The 19,047-nt window shown below is 38.1% G+C and overlaps 1 protein-coding gene across 1 annotated transcript in view; it reads left to right on the top strand.

Moving 5' to 3' along the window:
• The window catches only part of PLA2R1 (phospholipase A2 receptor 1), a 71,544-nt gene that overhangs the window by 21,923 nt on the left and 30,574 nt on the right, over positions 1–19,047 (top strand). The window contains exons 8-12 of the mRNA XM_077829755.1: positions 963–1,120; positions 2,656–2,763; positions 13,361–13,473; positions 17,584–17,753; positions 18,629–18,831. Of these exons, the coding sequence (XP_077685881.1) occupies positions 963–1,120; positions 2,656–2,763; positions 13,361–13,473; positions 17,584–17,753; positions 18,629–18,831 (752 nt within the window). The remainder of the gene's footprint in view (positions 1–962; positions 1,121–2,655; positions 2,764–13,360; positions 13,474–17,583; positions 17,754–18,628; positions 18,832–19,047) is intronic.

The raw sequence follows: 19,047 nt of genomic DNA, 5'->3' as shown, positions 1-19,047 counted from the left end.
TATATTTATATATATAAATATTTTGGATGTTTTTCTACATTTTCAAATATGTTAATTTCAGTTGCAACACATAATACAAGGTGTGCAGTGCTCACTTTACAAATACTTTCACTGTAAAAATGAATAACCAAAGAAATAGTATTTTTCAATTCACCTCATACAAGTACTGTAGTGCAAACTCTTTATCATGAAAGTGCAACTTACAAATGTAGGTTGTTGTTGTTGTTTTTTGTGACATAACTGGACTCAAAAACAAAACCATGTACAATTTTAGAGCCTGCAAGTCTACTCAGTCCTACTTCTTGTTCAGCCAATCGCTAAGAAAAACAAGTTTGTTTACATTTGTAAGTTCAACTTTCATGATAGAGATTGCACTACAGTGCTTGTATTAGGTGAATTGAAAAATACTATTTCTTTTTTACAGTGCAAATATTTGTAATAAAAAATAAATATAGAGTGAGCACTGTACACTTTGTATTCTGTGTAGTAATTGAAATTGATATATTTGAAAATGTGGAAAACATCCCAAAAATATTTAAATAAATGGTATTCTATTATTGTTTAACAGCGTGATTAATTGTGCAATTGTGATTGATTTTTTTAATCACATGATTAATTATTTTAATTGCTGATAGCCCTAAAAAGGATACTACTCCATGGCCAACTTTCTCTTCTATATTATGTTTCTCCCCTTGCATGCATATGCTCCTAATTTTCTTTTCCCCCATGGGCATTTACAGAACATTACATCATATACATTGGTTTACTTTTGAAGCCATTTTTTATAAAGTGAAGCAGAAACATATTTCTGTGTAAATTTTCAGAAAGTTCGTGTAATTTATTTTTCGAAAAAAAGGTGAAACTGACTTTAAAAAAATGCAGAATTTCAAAGGTGCTGTTAATCCTGTGGAAATAATTGGCATTTACTTCTGCTTCATCAAAATTTGAAATCTCTTTTACAGAAAATGTAACCGAAACATGGATTGGCTTGAACAGTAATAAAACCCCAGTTATTTTTCAGTGGTCTGATGGCTCCTCAGTAACCTTCACTAACTGGCACAAACAAGAGCCTAATATCTTTCAGAGAACAAGTCAACTTTGTGTTTCAGCGCAAGGATCTGTAAGTTTTCTTTCCTCCTTTCCTTTAAAAATAAAGTTATAGTAATCAATTTTGGTCATGATCAGTGTCTGGGCTTTTTAATGTGCATATATTTTTCCATCCCCGCCCACATTACAACATTGCCTGTTGATGCTTAATGACGCTTGAGTCTTGAAAAGTGTGATATAGCCTTAAAAATCATTCTTAGGACTCTGCTGATACACAAACAAAACAAAGAATGAATCATAACCATTGGGCCTCATCCTCAATAAGAAATGGAATAAAAGCAATGCTTGCCATGTTGAAGAAGACAAAAATCAGTGGGTAGTTTTGTTTCAGTGAAGAGAAAATAATTTAAAATCCATATAAAGTGCATCTTAATTTATTATGTTTAGGTTATTAACTTGAAAGCTCCAAATGAATTTTTTTGATAGTGTGCCGGTTTCATGTTGCTCTCAGTTCTCAGCATTTATAGCAGTTTATGGAACATCTTGTAAAAATATACATCAAGGAGCAGCATATAGTGTCCAATCCTACTCCAAGTCATTGGAAGTTTTGCCATTGTTTTTAGTGGCAGCAGGATTGTTCTCCAAATCTGCCAGAGATTTTGAGACTGGGAGCAATATGCATACCTTTTTTTTTTTAAACTTTTAAAAAATAAAATAAATTACAGTTCCTGCTAGCCAAACAAGGATGTCTAAAAACATTTGCCAATATTTTATCTGGCCAAAGGGGAATTCAGTAATGCTCAAACCCACTAATAAACTCTTTCCTTAATGCCATGTGACACCATTTTCAGGTTTTATAGTAATGTATGTTTTTGCCAAAGAATACACTATTCTGCACAATTATCAGAAATTTTATCTAGTGCCTAATAATGGGCCCAGTCTGGCAAACCCTTCCTCATGTGATTAATCCTTACTCATGGGAGTAGCCCAGTCCCACAGAAACCAAGGATTACTCTTAATATCTGAGAACTGGAAGATCAGGCCTAATGTCTTGGTGCTGAAGATAATATTTAATTAAATTATAATTTTGATACACATGGGCATTTTTCACCCATTTTGCACAGGTGTAAATGACTATAGAAAGTGCAATGTAGCAGAGACTGAGGCACAAGATTTAATTTTTAAAGCATTCATTTTGTGCATGTCAAATAGTTTAAAAATGCCTAGGGGCCTGATCCCACAAATCTTACTTGCTTGAGTAAAGACTATGTGCACAAAAAAGGATTAATAGAGTCAGGCCCAGTGGTAGCTAAGAAACATCTAAGACATGATTCTGAGAGGGCTAGCAACAGCAGCTCCCATGGGCTTCAGTCAATTAAAGGGCATTTCATTTTAATATTCAGAGAGACAAATCCTTCTTGCCTTACTCACACAAATAGTATCATTGAAGGTTTTTGCAGAAGTCAATGGGAAGATTAAACACAGGAATCAAGTGAGGAGAATTTGACTGTTTATTCTCTCATTCAAAAGGGCCTGTTAAGTAGAAAAAGAAACTACTTAATCGTGTGTGTGTTTGATTTGGTTTTTTATTTAGTTTTTTTTTATTAGGCAGGACACTGGCAAGTTAAAAATTGTGAGGATAGATATTTTTACATTTGTAAAATAGCAGGACGGTTTGAAAATGACACGTCCAAGGAGGAATCAGACTGTTCAGAGGTGAGTTTGCTTGGTGCTTATTTTACTTTGTAAAATGTAATAGGAAACCTTTACATATTTGTATATAACTAACATGTTTGCTTTTTCACATCAAAAAATATACTTGAGTTTTCCCAGGAAAAATCTCATTCCTACTGTTGGCTTTAAAAATGTATAAACCAAAGATTAATGTAAGATTTGCAAGTGCTCCTTTTATGGATCACTGCCTTGTCTGAAGTTATGACCCAAGTTCCTGTTTCTTTCTGGATCAAAAGTTAAAATACTCTTGCAGACCATCTGTGCAAATAATGACTGTTACACGATGCCCCACCTCCCACATGGTTTTCATCGTTTTAAGTGGAATGTCAGGGTGAAAAACAATCAATTTCTTTGATATGGAGAATGAACTTTTACACTCAAACTTTTACACTTGCCTTTCACTTTCATAAAACAAATGGAAAGGCATGAAGCTATCTAAAAGGGAGAAAATAATAGGAATTCAAGCTTTTTAAACCATGTGGTCCAGTGGTAAAAGTTTTTTGTTTTTGCTACCAGTTTGTTCAACAGACACAATATAAAGAAACATTCTGGGATTGATGGGTTTTGGTGTCCTTGAAAAGTGCTCAAACTTTATAGAGAAGTTTTTTATAAAAGCTTTTTCAATAAAAATATTTGTCCTTTCTTTAGTTGTAAAGGAATATTGCTGCACAATGTAATGGTTCTCCCCCCCCCCTTTTTTTTGCATTCCCTTTCGATATTTGATTAACAAATCTATGTGCAGAGGTCAAGAAACATGACAGATTCAATTAAATTGGAGAAGGGACCAAGCTAAAAAGTTAGGACCTAGATCCAATTTTCCCCCAGATTCAGGTCTGCTAAGAACTTAGATGTCTGTTCAGACCATTATGGAGATAGAGACTTTGTGATGTTTGGATCTGCAGCTGGAGCCAAATAGAAAATTCCCCATAGTTAGGGTGCTTGTGTAAGGACGTTTCACTTGGGCCAATCTCTATTTTGAGGTATATCAAGTAAAAATATACTATATTATTCTCAGGTGTTTTGTCATTCTAAGGTGTGTTGTGAGTACTGTTAAAAATGAAGTTTAAAAATCTGATCACAGAACAGATTCAGAGTTCATTGAATCTTGTTTCCTTCTTGTGTTTAAAAGTAGAAAATGGTATTATGATGCTACCGTTACTAGCAGTTAATTATTTAAAGTCACTGAACTGACAGAATTGTTACAGATATCTTTTTCTTTCAAACACCCTACTCCTTCACCTCAGCTCTTGGGCACAGGCTGTTGTTAAGATTCTTGCAGTTTAGTAAGAATATGTCATTCTTTATATTTTATAAAGCTGCAAGCACAGGAAAGACATCATCAAATTCAAGTGTGGGCAACTTTTCTCTCCCATGCTAGTCAATAATTTTTGAGTTAAATTCTGTAGTACTTACTCAGGTAAAACTCCTACTGAAGATAAATGAAGTCGGGGAAAGAGAGCGAGAGAGAGAGCAAATTTCATGTGTATGCTTTAAAAAGTTAGTAAAGCATTCAAATACCTAGGGATGGGGCCAATACAAATATTTACGTTAGATTAAAGTAGACAGAAGTGAATGGGAGTTTGCTTGGGAAAAGAATGCGGAATTTGGCCTTGTGACTGCATTCATCATCTTTAGGTAATAATGGTTCTCATTATTAATTAGAAGTAGTATGACCTTTGATTATCATTCAGTAGTGCACTGCTGAATGAAGAACTTGGATTAACATTCAAGTATCAAGAGTTTTTTGTAGTACAGTAACTCCTCACTTGCATCCGATGAAGTGAGCTATAGCTCACGAAAGCTTATGCTCAAATAAATTTGTTAGTCTCTAAGGTGCCGCAAGTACTCCTTTCCTCACTTAAAGTCGTCCTGGTTAATGTTGTTATGTTGCTGATCAGTTAGAGAACATGCTCATTTAAAGTTGTGCAATGCTCCCTTATAACATCGTTTGGCAGCTGCCTGCTTTGTCCACTGCTTGCAGGAAGAGCAGCCCATTGGAGCTAGTAGGTGGGGGCTTGGAACGAGGGTAGATCAGCAGCCCCCCAGCAGCTCCCCACTCCCTTAAGTTCCCTGTGTGGCAGTCGCCCAGCAGGCTATCAATTGCCAGGCAGTTCAGCTGTGTCTCTTCTTCCATCCACCCCCACCCCTCTGCCATGTGCTGCTGCTGCCCTCTGCCTTGGAGCTGCTCCCTGGAGCAGGGGCAGGGAGGAAGAGGAGGGCTAATGTCAGGGTGTCCTCCTCTCCCCTGCTCCTGCACTCCACTTACCCCATTTCCATAGAGCAGGGGGAGACACAACAGGGCTCAGGACGGAGGGAGCTTCCTGGCGGAAGCTTCTGTCTCAACTTGCTGATCTACTTAAAAAGGCAGTGTACTTAGCGTGGGGTCAGCGCACTTAATGGGGCAATGCGCACCTCTCTCTCTCTCACGGTGTGTGTCTCTGTCTCTGCCATGCTGTCTCCCCTCCCTCCATTCGTGCTGCCTTGTAGAGTGTGAGGCTACATTAACAACAATGGGTTAACCCTTGAAGTTCATCATTTAGCAGTAAGGCATTCCCTGGGAAATAACCCACCCTCTGACTTTATCACCTCAATCAAGCTTCACAATTATCATTGCTGTGTACAGCATTAAATTGTTTGTTTAAAACTTATACTGTGCGTGTGTGGTCTTTTGTCTGGTGGGAAAAATTTCCCTGGAACCTAACCCCCCCCATTTACATTAATTCTTATGGGGAAATTGGATTCACTTAACATCGTTTCACTTAAAGTCGCATTTTTCAGGAACATGACTACAACGTTAAGAGAGGAGTTACTGTATTTAGGTCTTTCCAGCTACCTGCAGGTTCTACAAATTTATCATTTATTTGACCCATTAATCACTACACTCTTTTTCATTCCATCTGAATATTTCACACAAACATATTCTATTTAAAAAAAAATTTCCTTGCTATGACGGGGCTGTTGATTACAAGTGGTACGGGCAAGTGGTTAGGCCCCTGGGTCGCAACTGTCCCCTATCTCCAGCATTACCTGCCAGTGGTCACTCCAGCATGGTGGCAGTCTCTCTTCGAGTAGATACTGTCACACTGTCTGGAGTCACTCATGACTGTGAGTGCCTACCTCAAGGCAGGCTGTCAGAAAACAGGGCAGACACCCCAAACTGGTGGTGTGTTCTATAATTAGATTTCACCAAGCCAGTAACAAATGTGAACTCCTGGATCACTATACCAGTCTTACCATGGAGTCACAGACAGTCCCCTTAGATTCTTCAGCCTGTCTTATCACCGAGACAAACTGGACTTTGTGATAAAAGTTCACTTAAATCTAAAATCACACCACATCAGGTTTCTCCCAAGAGACCAGTCACTTACCCCACAATAATTGGTACTCCAGATCTTACACCAAAGACAATGCTGGCAGCCAATTCTATAGTAAATTAACTAAAGGTTTATTAGCTAGGAAAAACAATGAGTTGTTGAAAGCAGGTAAAATATATGTACAAGAGAATCATAGTCTATAATTCCAAATGGTAGCAGAGATATAGTAAGCTGCCATTTTCCTAAAGATCTCTCAGGGCTACCAGGAATAACTCTGGGGATCTCTGTCTTCTCATTTAGTTATTCTGTCCTGTTATAATCCAAACAGTCCAGAGATAAAGGGTCTTTCTTTTAATCCAAATTTATAGTATCTTCACACAGAAAACAAGCTGACAATGTCGCTACCCAGATGGACTTTTCCTTTGATGATGAGTGAGGAATTCACATAGCCTCCTAATTTCCAACCATCACATAACTGCCACTTGCTTTGAAATTAACATTTTCTGTTAAAGTCCTTAAGTCCTTCATTAGTATTTCACAAGATTTCTTTGGATTCTTTAGTTACAGGGGTACACACAAAGTAAATGTTTGCTATTACATTATAATAGGAACAAAGAAGTGAAAACAATACATAACATTCCACTAGTTTTCATGACATTTAAACATCTCAGTACACACTTACACATTACTTTGATCTGTACTAATACACAAGTGAATTGGCCTGGGGTCCTAATCTGACCTGGTCATCCAGCATCACAGATTCTAACTCAGCCCTCTAGCCAGGTCACCCAAGAAATCATCCCTTTCTGGGATAGAGTCCAACGAAGTATAGAAGTCCAAAGTCCCCCTGCCCCGCAAAAAGGAGTTTCCAGCCCAACTGAGGGCCCCCAAAGGCCTCACATCCTTACTTCAGTGCTTACAATGTCTTTAATCCCCTTATCTCAAGGAGAGAGGGGTTTATACCACCCTCACAGCAAACCTGAGAGCCTGGGCTTCCCTACCAGTCCATCTCCTATTCTATCCTATCTCTTATCCCTCCTCCTCGCCCTTCTGAGCTGTCCAGCTCTATTTTAAACTCCTGCTCCAGCTGGAGCAGGTTCTGCTGGTGCAATAGGGTGGGACCATGTAGGCCAAGAACTGCTCCTTCTATCCCAGTGTTGGGTTTATGTACCTCATTACACTTACATTTTTCTTCAGAAAGATATTCTTTATTTTGTTCCCTCTCTCCGTTGCCCCTCATGGGGTGAACAGAGCCAGTTTAATTAGACTAAGCCATGAATGAGAGACGCTGAGTACTCTCAATTTAGTGTGATTTGAAGGCATTCAACCATTACAAAAGGCAGTGAAGTACCTCCCAGGATCAGAACTCACCTGTCTGACTCATAGGTCATAAATAGTGGAATGTATTGTGTGAGTTACCTCTTATTTGCTCTCTGTTGTTTTTCATCCTGTAAAACATGCTCAAGCCTGGTATAGTTCCTTGATTTCTGTGGGTCTGTTAATTTTTAACTTGATAGAAGCAGTTGTGTGCATTTGATCAAAAGTAATCCGTAAGTTAAACTTTTATTTTGGACACTCTGTCTTGCTAATTAGTTTTTTCTTTCCATCTACTCTATGTGCATTGATTAAATGGATGTTGCATCCCCAAACTGTAGTTGTTTTCTTTATTAGCATAGCTGCCATCGTGTCATAGAAAATTCTGCCTGTTACTAGTAAGAAAGTTAACTTTATTCTTGGTTTCGTTCTGTGGGCTCTTCTGGGTTTACTTATTCTTCCTTTTCCCTGTCATTGTTGATGTACATTAACTAACTATAGGTAAATTCTGGTGGCTTGTCTCACATCTTATTTTTAATTCATTATACCTCTTATTTTTATCTCCAGGATTCTTAGCCCAGGTATGTTTGTTTGTCTTTATGAAGCTTTCTAGTCTTATCTGTTTTACTGAGGTTTTTATCTTCTGTTGATTTTATTACTTGTTTCTCAGACTGATCAGCATTTAAAATCTCTTGTGCTTCTGATCAGCTGATGATACTGATTTTTGCAGTGCATTTTTAGCCAATAATTGCAGAAATCACTATTTTTCCTTTTCTCTCAACTCACCGTGAGCTATCTGGCTCTTTTGAAACTTTTATTTATTTACTAATTTAACTATTAGTTTAACTAACCTATTATTTGTTAACAGGGAGCAAATGTCTTGTAACAAAGGTCAGCTTCTCTATGGCAATCTGTCCAAAAACAATGATTTTAAGAACTTTCCTTAAACCAGCTTCTGGTAGGAGTTCTGGAGCTTTCAGTTACTTGATGATAGAGAGAGAAGTGAGAGACAAGTTGCGTGAGGTAACATATTTTATTGGACTAACTTCTGTTGGTGAGAGACACAAGCTTTTGAAAAGTTGGTCCAATAAAAGATATTATTTAACCCACCTTGTCTCTCTAATGTCCTGGGACTAACACAGCTACGGCAACACTGCATACATCTATATCCATGAGCAGTTATGGTCCTCAGTAATTTAATTGACATGTTCAAAGCTACCATAGCATGGCACTAAAACAGGCATTTCTCTTACTTACTACTTGGCATTTGTGGTAAAAAGGGCCCATCTCCCAATACTAATACTATTAATGTTACCATGCCTGCAGAAAATAACATAGGAAAGAAGGAGGTTCATTTTAGGGCTGGAATGCCAAGTATAATTGATGAACAAAAGTGAAAGAGACACAAGGTGCGTGAGATAATATCTTTTATTGGACCAATTTCTGTTGGTGAGCTAGACAAGCTTTCAAGCTTACATAGAGCTCTTCAGGTCTAGGGAAATGTATTCAGAGCATCACAGCTAAATACAAGGTGGAACACATTGTTGAGTATACGTAATTAATGCATATTTCAGGGGACCGTTCAAAGTGAAGTGACCTGTTAACACCCCAGAAGCCAGTGCAGGGGATTGTTAGTGGGTTATAGGTTGTTGTAATAAGCCATGATTTTTAGTGTCTAGCAAAGTTATGAATTTAAGCTCCAAGGATTGTTTATCAACTTCTCACAAAACATTCACTCTATATCTGCACTTCAGTCCTCATTCTCTAAGGAAATCTGCAAAACACCATAAAAATGTGCCTCATATGGAAGCAATTCCATACCCCTAATCATTTTTGTTTCCCTTCTCTGTACTTTTTCCAATTCTAATCAATCTTTTTTGAGATGAAGAAACTAGAACTGCATGCAGTATTCAAGTTGTGGTGTAAAATGGATATATGCAGTGTCATTCTGATATTTTTCTGTCTTTTTATCTATCCCTTTCCTAATGGTTCCTAACAATTTGTTAGCTTTTTTGACTGCTGTTGGACACTGAGTGGATGTTTTCAGAAAACTGTCCACCATCACTCCAAGATCTCTTTCTTAAGTGGTAACAGCTAATTTAGACCCCATCATTTTGTATGTGTAACTGGGATTATGTTTCCCAATGTTCACTACTTTGCACTTGTCAACACTGAATTTCTACTGCCATTTGGTTGCTTAGTCACCCAGTTTTGTGAGATCCCGTTGTAACTCTTTACAATTAGGTTTGGACTTAGCAATCTTGAGTAATATTGTACTGTCTGCAAATTTTGCCACCTCACTATTTATCCCCTTTTCCAGATCATTTATGAATATGTTGAACTGCACAGGTCCCAGTGCAGATCCTTGGGGGACCCTGCTATTTACCTCTCTCCGTTTGTGAAAGCTGACCCTTTATTCTTACTCTTATTCTCTATCTTTTACCCAGTTACTAATCCATGACAGGACCTTCCCTCTTATCCCATGACTACTTACTTTGTTTTAGAGCCTTTAGTGTGAGACCTTGTCAAAAGCTTTCTGAAAGTCCAGCTACACTATGTCAACTGGATCATCCTTGTCCATGTGCTTGTTGAGACCCGCAAAGCATTTTAATAGATTGGTGGGGCATGACTTTCCTTTACAAAAGCTCTGTCATCTCTTCCCCAATGTGAACATCTTGGCTGAAAAAAATTAGATCTGTGTAATAGCTATAATGTGCTTCATTTATTTTATCCTGCGCTATTGGCGTTTTTACTATATTTGAAAACAGAGGAGGAAAATAATAAGAAGTAAATAACAAGAGGATGATTTGCCGTATCAAAGGTCAGCATTGAGGCCACTTTTAGTATTAAGTAAACATTCCATTTTCAGTTGAAAACAAAAAGCATGCAGCTGTAACACATAATACTGTGACGGTACAATCTGGACTGATGAATAGCTGTGTTCCCTCAATTCTCCAACCTGGGGTGCTTTTTATACTGTTTCTCTGTGACAGCTACCACTCCTGGTCTGCTCTCTCACAGCCTCCAGCATGTAAGTTACTCCTAGTTATATTGTCTGAGTGGTATAGCCAGCCACCCTTGAATTACACTGCAGTGCAACACCAGGAAATTCCCAGTCTGAGACTTTCTCCAAGAAATACATGTCTAGTACTGCCCATCCCCTTCTGGACAATACAAACTCATACAAAGTTCGTCATTTTATTAATAGAAAATGGGATGCACAAATCCTGTTATCTCAAATGGAGTTTCCCAAACACTTCAGTCCAAACACAATGGTTTAAAACAATAAAACAAATTTATTAACTACAGAAAGATTTTAAGTGACTACACGTAATGAATAAAAGTCACAATTGATTACAAGAAAAAAAAAGTAAAACACAACTAATGCCCTATTTAATAAACGAAGTCAATTCAAAGCAAAGGTCACTCTCACCGCATGGTTCAGCAGTCTAACTGGCTGAATTTCTTTCAGTCAGGATCCCTCCCCCAGTCCAATGCTGCTTCCTTTGTTCTTCAAGTGGTGTTGATTCCAGGGGTAGAGAGAAAAGGAGAGATAATTTAGGGTGTCTGCTCTCCCTTCTTATAGTTCTTTCCCTTCATTGAGAATCATCTCCAGCTGAGGTTCAGGAGACAGAAAGGGTGTGCGGACAGGAACCCCCAGTTGTTTCTTTGTCTAGATGTAATTTTTTGCCCACATCCTCTTTCCTGCCAAAGAATGGCCACTTAACCAGCTGATGGTCTATTTGATTTTGACGACACCTGGCTGAGGCACTGGCTAGCCTTTTGTTTCTGGAAAACTGGTTTGTGACTGCTCTCCAGACTTGGAACATGTCTTAGTAATATCATATCGTAGAATATTATAACTTTACATACCATGTTGCCACACACATCTTACCAGCAGAGTAATGATCAGCAAATTATTAGTTTTCAAATGATACCTCACAAGGCATACTTTGTACAAAAAAGGGGTGAACATATGGGTACAGACTGTCACAAATACCACCTCAGTTGAATTAAAATGCAATGTTTCTTACACTTTTGATATTCTACATCAGTAATGAGTTATCACAACTATAAACTAACAAGCATAATTAAACACTTCATCCCAAAATGACATATCTAAATGTCCTGGCGTGTACCCCCGAGACTCAGTAAGTAAACTGATTACCCTGTATTCAATATGTTGCCTGATCTATTCATTATGTATTAATTCCCAGTGAGCATTCTGTGGTTTGGCAAGGTTCTGCTTCATGATCAGATCCAGAAATATTAAGGCTATTACAAGGAATCCCGCGTGTCTGAAGGAGACAGTTACATTTCGGAAAGGTGTTCTGTCTTTTTAATATTTTTAATAGCACAGTTAGCAAAATCACAAACACTCCAACCCAGCAAAGCAGACAGATAATATAAGATGGTCAAAACATCCCACATATGAGCATCCATATGCTCTCACCACTCCTTGCAGAAAAAGCCTAAGTGTTAGTTGTCATCCTCACCATCCCCACACTCATGATCATCCTGCATCTCCAAAGGTATGCAGGCCAGGATCAGAAGTGGATTATGGTTTTGTGGGGCCCTGGGCCAGAGCAAGTAGGGGCCCCCCAACCCCTTCCACCTGCAGTGTCTCACCCCACCCCCCACCCCCAAGTGCTCCTGCTGGGGAGCAGGGTCAGGCGCAGGGAATTTCCCTGCCTGCCCAGCGCTTCTGCTGGGGTGGGAGTAGAATTAGAGTGCAGGAGCTTGACCTGCTCCCCAGTAGGAGCACTGGGAGGGCAGGTGGACTGTGGTAAGCCACCCACGCCCCGACCCCACTCCCAGGCAGGAGTGCTGGGCAGGCAGAGTGGGTCGGTGTGCAGGGACGCCCATTTTTCCAGGACCCCTGGGCACGAGCCCTGTTGGCCCAGTGGCTAATCCGCCGCTGGCCAAGATACAGCTTTTATAACGTGTTATGCTGATGTCCACTTTGCCTAATGCATATTCAGTAGGGGTTTCAGCCCCTTTTCCTTATCTGTATTTCCTCACCCTAGGGTGAGGAATGTAGGGGTGCCCCTTCTCCCTTTTAGGTTACTGGGCCGTTTACCTCAAGCTCATTTATACATCAATTAGTTATCATGGCATTCTTGTTGTTGGATATCTGCTGATGTTCCTAATTTAAATGATCTGAAGCTGGCATAATCTGGCATCTTGTGGTTAGCTGTCTGCAGTTCAGTTTTACTTATTTATTACAGCATTCTGTCTTGTGATATCTTATGGTCTAAGGTTACTCCTGGTTAGCTGTTTATGATAAAGATTTTTGGGACTTAGACCTTGATTAGTTTAGCTAATATATTATTTTATAGGCCTTGAGACTTGTAGGTTCATTGTGTTACTGCCTTAATTTATACCTATGCCTTACCTAGCCAATACTTATACCTACAGGCTACAAATCACAGATCATGAAATAAACTTTTCATATAATATTTTTCATGTTTAATGGCTTTAAACTCAGTTTTAGATTCTGTAAAATGGCGATACATCTACTTACCTACCTCTCTGAGATACAAAATTCTTTAAAAAAAAAAAAAGAATACTGGAATTTAACTTAATATTAGCTTCTTGTTTTTACAAAGCAAAGTCCGTGACACCAGCCATATTTCAATATGTATTCAGTAATCCTTTTCTTTCTTGTATTGTGTTTGTATTCATTTTAAAGTAGATCAAAAACAACTCCAGTTTATGAACAGAATAGTTCATCACATGATAACAGAATCAGAGGGCTACTGAAAGCCCGGCTCATCAGACTGTCAGTCAGGTGTGGTCATAAGGACCCCACCAGAGCAAAAAGGAAAGGGGCACATATGATACCATAATTAGTGATGATTACATAGAAAGTACAAAGAGGGATCACTTGCTTAACAACCAAGCCAATTGTGCATATATATTATATATAAATAACCCTTATTTTTTTTAAGGGATGGGAGAGACATGGTGGATTTTGTTACAAAATCGACAATACCCCTCGAAGTTTTGAACATGCTTCCAGTGGCTATTACTGTCCTCCTTCACTTGTAACAGTAACAAACAGGTAGTTAATCCTATTAGACAGTGCAAAGATATTCATAACAAATGTTTTTCTAACTATAAAAAAGCATAGAGAAAATGTTACTATTTATAAATAATACTACAGAGATTAATGAATGACTAAAATTAAATGTTCATTTTGTCATTGTTTCCTTCCTGAGTTGGGATTAAATTTGATAGAGTGCAATTACTGACCTAATTGGTATGTACAGAAATGTACACTTATTCAAGCATGCAACAGTTCAGATACTTTAATGCCTTGTATACAGATTTATAGAGTATTCAGCATAGTAAACTTTAATTGTGTACTTGGTCACAGTGCTAATAAATCAAAATATATCCAGACTTTATTATCTAAACTTTATGAAAGGTTATTTTAATGTAAAACAGTTATCATTTTGTGAAGTTATTTCTGTTAGCTTTGCATTTACTGTGATCTTTTAGCAATAGAAAAAAGAAAGATAGACAGGAAAAATATTGAAATTCTCCACCTCCTCTTTTTTCTTCTCTGTATTTATATCCTAACTCCAGCAGCAAGTTTTCCTAGTTGCAGATGTCCAAATGCCTGGGTTTGTTATGAGTTAGTTAGCTCTACTTTATATACTGTTAGGATCCAATATTGCCACTATTCCATACATTGAACTCCTACTAAAGTCTCTGACAAATAAATGTACCAAAATGAGTTCTGTTATGCATATTCTTATCTATGTTACATTTATTATAATGACTCTTTAGGAAAAAATCCTTGGTTTCTATTAGAAATTACCAGAAAATGGACACTGTGGTTTTTTTCTACAGAAAATTTCAAGTTTTTGTTGAAAAAATCAAAATCCAAAATACTTCCATTCTGAAATGCCACCATAATGCTCCACGCTGTGGGGATTGGAGGGGTTGGTTTAATACTTCAGGTCCCTCGAGTTCCCATACTTCTCTATAGGCTGGACTCCTTGATCAAACTCCTATGAGGCACCAGGGCAGCATTTTAAACTGAAAGCATTTTGGGTTTTAGAATTCATTTTTTGACAAAAAATAAAAGAGAAAAATTTCCATTGAAGCGATTTATTGATGGAAAAGGGCATTTTCATTTAAACTAGTTTTTTATTTTTATTTTTTTCAAAAATAAAATCATAAAATATTCCCAGAAATCAATCAGCTCCCCTTTCTATGTAGCCAGTGGGGAGAGCTGGAAAAAAAAATTCTATCAATCAATGATAAAGTATATTATTGTGGTTACCCTACTGGTCTATGATACATAGATGTAAATGTTGTAGGAGGGGTTCCTAGCTTGTCAAGATTTATTATTTTACTACAAATACATTGTTTTTGATTCCATCCAGAATTAGTTGTGTGGAACAGTTGGAAAAAAATGCCAATGCTAACAAGGCTTGTGGGCACCTTTGCTCCAAGGAAACATTTAGGGTGTCTGAGACAAATGGCCTGAGGAGAAACCCTTTTACATGTTCTAACCCTGTATCCAATTATTTTCTATTACTGTAGGAGCAATAAAAATTATTAGTTACATAGGAGTTTATTAGCTGCCAAAAGATACAATTGAGTAACCGATCTCTAAACTTGACCCATGGAATTGATTCATACAGAACCATAACTAGGCATTTTAGCACCCAGGGACAGAAACGTATTTGTGTCTCCTACCATTTTTATCATAATTTTTCTGCCCAGAGGTGATGTGGGGAGGGCACACTGGGTCACATCCCCCGCACCCCTCATTTTTTTGGTTGCACCCCCACCCCCAGACAGGCTGGGTGGCCCATTGAGGTGAGTCAGGCTGGAGGTGGAGCTCCTTTCCTGAGCCCCTTTACACATCACCTCCATTTCCACCCCATTTTTCCACCCCTGCGGCTTTGGACCCTGGGTGGTTCCCCACTCGCCCCACCCTGGTTTAATATAATTATTGGAAATGTAGGTCACCACTCACTGCTGTTGTGTCTCCTTTTTTGCTCCATTTGTGAGATTGCTACAACTCTATGGTAGTAAATTACACAGGGACAGATACCTGGTTTAGTGGAAACTGAGGTTACTTTGCAGGATACAACTGTAAAGCCTTGATCCTGAGTACTCTGGCCCGACTCCAGCAAAGCACTGAACTACATGCTTGACTTTAGTAAAACAACTCTTGCTTAAAATTAAGCACATTTTTCAGTTCTTTGCTGGATTGGGGCTGGAGTCCTCAGCACCAGGCTGGATCAAGCTCTAAATAAGTAATGTTCAAATATGCATAAAATATAAGGAAATATTTAATTTTTTAACCTTTTTACTTGATCATTATTTACACATATGAACTTTCTGTACAAATATTAACAAAGCTTACTCATATCCTGCATTTGTTACCCCATGAAGAGATCTCTTCGTGTTTGGTGAACCTCTTCTCAACTGTCCATTTATCTTTTCAATATTGAAAAATGTTAACTAGACATGATAAAACCTACTTGATCCTGGATGTGGAGGAATAGGGACCTGTCTGCACATATGGTGGGAATGTCCTACCATAATAATATTTTGTAGAAAAATAGTAAGTAGAACTTTCAAGATAACTAAAGTTAGCCTACCCACAGAATCCATAGCTGTTCTATTAGGTTACAGTCTAAAGGAGGTGATTGAATGGGGGTGGGAGGCAAGACACATTTATAACACAGTTACTACTAGCAGCCAGATGTGTGCTTGCTCACTTTTGGAAAATAATAGATTCCCCCAACATTAGTGGCATGGAGAAATAAAGTATGAGAAATCCAGTCAGTTGAAAAAATGACAGACAACATTATCAGGTTCAAGAGAAGAATTCAGTGGGATGGATTTAAAAATCCAGGAGTTAGGTTGATAGAGATTCTTCTTGCTAGGAAAGTGATTTGCTATATTGTTCCCAATACTCTATGAATATCTTAGTAGAATAGTAATGCATGTTGTGACTACAAAGGAAAGATCCTGCAGTTGCTGAACATCTACAATTCTCATTAGCATCAGTGGGAAGTGAGGATACACAGCACCTCACTGGAGGCACAGGTGTAATAACTGTTCATCACTATCACATTATCATTGTTTCAGACACTAGTTTCCAGTTGCCAGATTGCACTAGCTGAGAAAGTAGTAGTTAACATGGCATTTTATTTATTGTTTAGGTTCTTGGTCCTGATGTGACAACTACAAATATTTTTCTTCAGAATTAATGATACTTAGAAGATCCTAAATGATCATCATCTCTGGCAATAAAGAGCATATTACTAAGAAGGAGGATTGTGGGGATGGAAGAAAAGCAAAAAGTCATAAATAAAAAAAAATAAATGAACAGTAGCTACATAGGCCCAAATCCTACTAAGACATGCACATGTTTAACTTTACACTCTAGGACCATTGCCATGGAAGTCAATAGTTCTACTCACAGTGCCTAAAGTTAAGAGTGTGTAAGTCTCTGCAGGATTGGGTCCTTAATGCATTGTATATAATTTAATAGGAAGCTGATTAAATGTGTTGATAGGTTAAGGCATTTATTTGTATAATGCTGTACCAATAAATGATACTTAGGTAGTAAAAGTAGGATTAAATATACCATTTATTAATTTAAAAGAGCTTACTCACCCACAGAACATCTTCATCTGCAAATGTCAGAGCTATTGGTGTAGTGCCACTAGTTACTCTGTGGAGTCTCCAAATGAAATCCTGAAAAAACACTGTTGTGACAAGTCTTTTCTCTCCCCCCACCCCCCCAATATTCTCTCTGTAACTCCCTTTGAACTTCTGCACCACTTCTCCCTCATCATGCATATGAAGAGTCTCATTGTTGAGCTCTGCATTATTTGTAAATAATGCCTTCTGGGTGTTATGTTTTCTTTCCATATATTATACCATAAGCATTGAGGTTATTGCTTTATATGCAAATTAGATAGCTTAAATGATTGTTTTGTATTGCATTTGGACAAATGCGATAATAGCTAAATTCTGCCTGTATTGCACCTATATGACTGGAATTTATTAGGAAGTGTAGATGTCTTTGGATATTTCTCTCTTTTGCATTATTCAAAATATTTCATGAGAATTATTCACTGAAATATGAATTAGGGTATCTTATTCTGACAAGATTTTTATCTTGACCTTTTTAAAGATTTGAACAAGCTTTTATCAACAGTATGATTCGTAGCATGGTGGAAACTGATAACACCTATTTTTGGATAGCCCTACAAGACCTTAACAATACAGGAGAATACTTCTGGCTAACTACAGAGGGGAAGAATCAGCCTGTGAGCTATACAAACTGGAACAAGCATCAGCCAAGTGAGTAATATATTGTAGTGATAAATGGCAACTTCTTATTAAATTCTAATATCTCCCACTATATTCTTGAGCCAGGATTACTTTTGCCCCCCTTTTTACATAGCCATCATCACTTCCTCCCGTCACTCTGCCCAAGATATGTATAGCATTAGGCTCACTTTGGACCAGACTGTAACTTTACAGTCTGCCCTGACGAAGGGATGGCACATAACAGCACCTTCCCATGAGCAACGTACTCCCCACTGTGCACCCAGCCAGGTAATCTGTCCAGCTAGGAAGGTTGGGGATGAAGTTTCAATGAAGTCGCACAAATGAGGGACATTCTTGTGAGTTGCCAGCTTGTGCAGATCAAGGAGTGACTGGTTCACATTCTTTTCCAGGTGCAAGGCACACTCCATTGCTGTCAACCCATTCTCCCAATCAAACCTTGCAAAGTCGGCCCCCTCCCTGCCCATTTGCTCACAGCCAGCTGTATCAGGCAAATAACCTCTACTCCCCACTCCTCTGTGTGACTGAGTAAAGGCTATAACAGTGCAGCTCTTTATTTCCAGTTTCAACCAATCCATGGAGTCTCAGGGTCATGGCACAATCATACGCACTCCAGAATGAGTTCTCAGTGCTATCATATTGTTGATCAAAAAGTAAAATCTACAGTTGTGTGATCATTTAATGGACTGTCCAATAATAGATTTTACCTCATCCACCTTGTCTCACTAAACATTGAGTTTATTAGGAAAAATGGTTTAAATCTATTTCATTTGATACCTTCGGGCACCTCTTAAAAAGATGCCCATTACTAATTCATAAAACTATGTCCTGGTTGGGCACAGAATGTTTCGTTCTGATGCTGAATACTCTTGTTTTCCTTGCCTTAGGCCATTCTGGAGGGTGTGTTGTTGTTCGCAGAGGGCAGCCTCTTGGTTACTGGGAGGTGAAAAACTGTAGAAGCTTCAAAGCTATGTCACTGTGTAAGCAAAAAATTGAATCATATGAAGAAAATGAGCCTAATTTTGAAGAACCTTTGGATGTATGTTATCCTGGATGGGAATCGGAATCTAATCTGCTCAGCTGCTACAAGGTAAAAAAGGGTTACCTAAATCTCTTGATTTGTGTCAGGTTTTTACCTATTGTTCCTGACAACATTGTTTAAAAGAAAATTCTTCATTTAAACATAAAATTCTAAATTTTCTAAAAGAATACAAGACTCCTTGTTGCACTTGATCTTTTCTTCATTGAACTGGGACTGCAAATTTACCAGTACCATTTTATACAGCATTTCAAAGTTAATGCAAGC

The sequence above is a fragment of the Eretmochelys imbricata genome, chromosome 11 (assembly GCF_965152235.1).
Source record: "Eretmochelys imbricata isolate rEreImb1 chromosome 11, rEreImb1.hap1, whole genome shotgun sequence".
In the NCBI taxonomy this organism is placed as follows: domain Eukaryota; kingdom Metazoa; phylum Chordata; order Testudines; family Cheloniidae; genus Eretmochelys; species Eretmochelys imbricata.
This window is presented reverse-complemented; position numbering and strand designations above follow the sequence as displayed.